Source organism: Austrofundulus limnaeus, unplaced genomic scaffold (assembly GCF_001266775.1).
Source record: "Austrofundulus limnaeus strain Quisiro unplaced genomic scaffold, Austrofundulus_limnaeus-1.0 Scaffold36, whole genome shotgun sequence".
NCBI lineage: Eukaryota > Metazoa > Chordata > Actinopteri > Cyprinodontiformes > Rivulidae > Austrofundulus > Austrofundulus limnaeus.
Window position 1 is genome coordinate 287,769 of NW_013952438.1, and position 2,340 is coordinate 290,108.

Here is a 2,340-nt window from a genome sequence, read left to right on the forward strand (position 1 = left end):
TAACAGGTTATTTATTTATGCAGAGCTTCATCAAAGGATTCACTTTTCTGTTTTAGAGGCAATTTCAATATGGTGTTTTTTAAATTTAAATAAAAAACACCATCTTAAAATTTATTTGTCTATCTTGAAATCTATTTGTTGTATTATTTTATTTGTTTATTTTTATTATTTGTTTATTTTTTAATTTAATTAAATTTTCATTTTATTTAATTTTTATTTATTTTTTTTAACTTATTTTCTCCTTACTACGTTTTGGGCATTAGTAATTCATAATGCATCTTGAATAAATTCAGTAGAATGAAGATGTGTTTTATAATAATAGATAATAAATTAGAGGCTCGTGCACGACAAACCTGGTCGGAGTTTGAGGAGTTTTGTCACTCAGACAAAAACAAACCAAAGATAAGTCATGACATCAGATCAACTTCAGTTCCTGGATGGTCGACAGGCAAATCCCACTTCCGAGCCGGATTTCTAAAAAGGGGGGCTGAGCAACAACAACAATAAAAAAGGAGCACAACACCGGAATGAGGAAACTGACGGAGGGCATTCCGTGCGCAAAAGCAAGTGGATCCAGGCTGATAACCATCCAACGTGATGAAGCTCAGGTCAGTCCTCCTGAGGACAGGACAGCATCTCTCTCTCCCTCTCTCCCATCCAGTGATGTCTCTGTTGCTCCTCGCGGTGCTGTCTTCCTCGCTCGTGCTGCGTGACGCCGAGGCGTGGGGCGCCAACGCCAAGTACGCAGTGAACTGCCCGGACAGATGCACCGCGGAGCGCTGCGGCGGCGGCGGCGGCACGCAGCGGTGCGCGCGGACCGTCCTGGACGACTGCGGCTGTTGCCAGGTGTGCGCGGCCGCCAGAGGGGAGCACTGCTACCGCACCGTGTCGGGCATGCACGGCGTCAAGTGCGGACCGGGGCTGTTCTGCGAGTTCTACAAGGATGAAGACGATTTTGGAGACGAATATGGAATTTGCAAAGGTACGTGCTCGCGCTGCAGACACAGGGTGGGCATGCCCCTCTATGGGAATATCTCAGCCTTTTGTTCATCTGCAGACCTGACCACCGTCAGTTATAATGCACCCCATCCCATGTAAGTGACAAGACTGGTGTTTCCTTCTTTTGCAGACTGTCCATATGGGACATATGGGGTCGAGTGCCGCAAGCCCTGCAGCTGCAAAGGGGGCATCTGTGACAGGGAGACAGGGGCTTGTCTCACCCTCACTTTCTTTGCCAAAATTGCCAACAAGCTCAAGGCTGCAGGGCCACAAGCAGGTGAGTGAGCTCAGATGTCTTCAAGTTTTCCAAAAGGCACATTTAAGCCCTAAGATGAAAAACTAAACGGGTAAATGAGCTTCTTGGCTTTATATTCTCAGGGACTGAGGTGGGCTCAGGACAAGTGAGCTCTGACAGACCCACTGCTCCCAAGAGGCTCAATCCTCGCTGACAACAAGGAAGATGTCTAGTAGAAATGTAGCATTAACTTATAAATGAACCAAAATGTATGTTTTGTTATTTTTTAAAAGTATTTTGTTCTGTTTGTTTCAGTTTTTATCTTTTGTTTCTCTGCTTCAATTTTTATTTTATTTTATTTTTTGTGTTTTGGTCAATTTATGTTCTGTTGTCTTTTTGTTTGTTTAAAAGTCTTCTGGTGTGCCTTTATATTGTGCATCATTGCTGCTGAATAAATCATTTCTTTAGGTGAAATGTATACCATATTTATTCATGTATAATATGATCTTGAGTATAATACGATCGTCATTCTTTGATCTTACAAAGCACAAAAATCTAATTATCAGTAACCCGTGTATCCCCTTTTTATGGATGATTTTTAGGGTTAAATTTCTAGTATCATGCATGAATAAATACAGTATGTCATGTTTTTGTTTCACTGAACACTGTTTGTCCTGAGCAATATACTGTTTCTAAAGCACACAGCATCATTCTTCTGAGGAAAATGATCTTACAATAAAACCAAAGTTTAAACCCATTTCATTGCTTGTTTTATTTCTCCTTTTTGACCAGTTCTAAATATTGACATCAAACCAAGCAGGGCTGAATCATATATAACACTTAATTGCACATGCAAACTTAACAACTTGAACTATTTTACAGTCTGCAACAGATTTGATGAACAGTTTCCCACATCGTTCAGGTGGGTTCAGTTTGCTGGGTCCCTCAAAATCAATCATTGCAAACTCTCAGCTAAAAAAATATATTTCCTCATTTTTCTAAACATTTTCTACCTCCTTCCTGTGCCAGACTTTGGACTCAGACAGAGTTGTGTGAACAGTGTGGGAAAAATATATCTCTACAGTTCTGCTGCAGAATCACAACAT

At 41.1% G+C, this 2,340-nt stretch overlaps 1 protein-coding gene across 1 annotated transcript; it reads left to right on the plus strand.

The window, feature by feature from the left end:
* Positions 1-417: 417 nt before the first annotated feature.
* On the plus strand, positions 418-1,575 carry esm1 (endothelial cell-specific molecule 1). Its single transcript, XM_014006445.1, has 3 exons — positions 418-982; positions 1,130-1,276; positions 1,378-1,575. Exons 1-3 carry the CDS (start codon positions 598-600, stop codon positions 1,446-1,448), a joined length of 603 nt encoding a protein of 200 aa, XP_013861899.1. The 5' UTR covers positions 418-597; the 3' UTR covers positions 1,449-1,575.
* Positions 1,576-2,340: the final 765 nt, after the last annotated feature.

Excerpts from the sequence above, each read along its gene's own strand:
- esm1 (XM_014006445.1), top strand. The coding sequence starts at position 598 with ATGAAGCTCAGGTCAGTCCTCCTGAGGACAGGACAGCATCTCTCTCTC. Across the intron at positions 983-1,129 it reads CGAATATGGAATTTGCAAAG|ACTGTCCATATGGGACATAT; the intron begins GTACGTGCTCGC and ends CTTCTTTTGCAG. Across the intron at positions 1,277-1,377 it reads GGCTGCAGGGCCACAAGCAG|GGACTGAGGTGGGCTCAGGA; the intron begins GTGAGTGAGCTC and ends TTATATTCTCAG.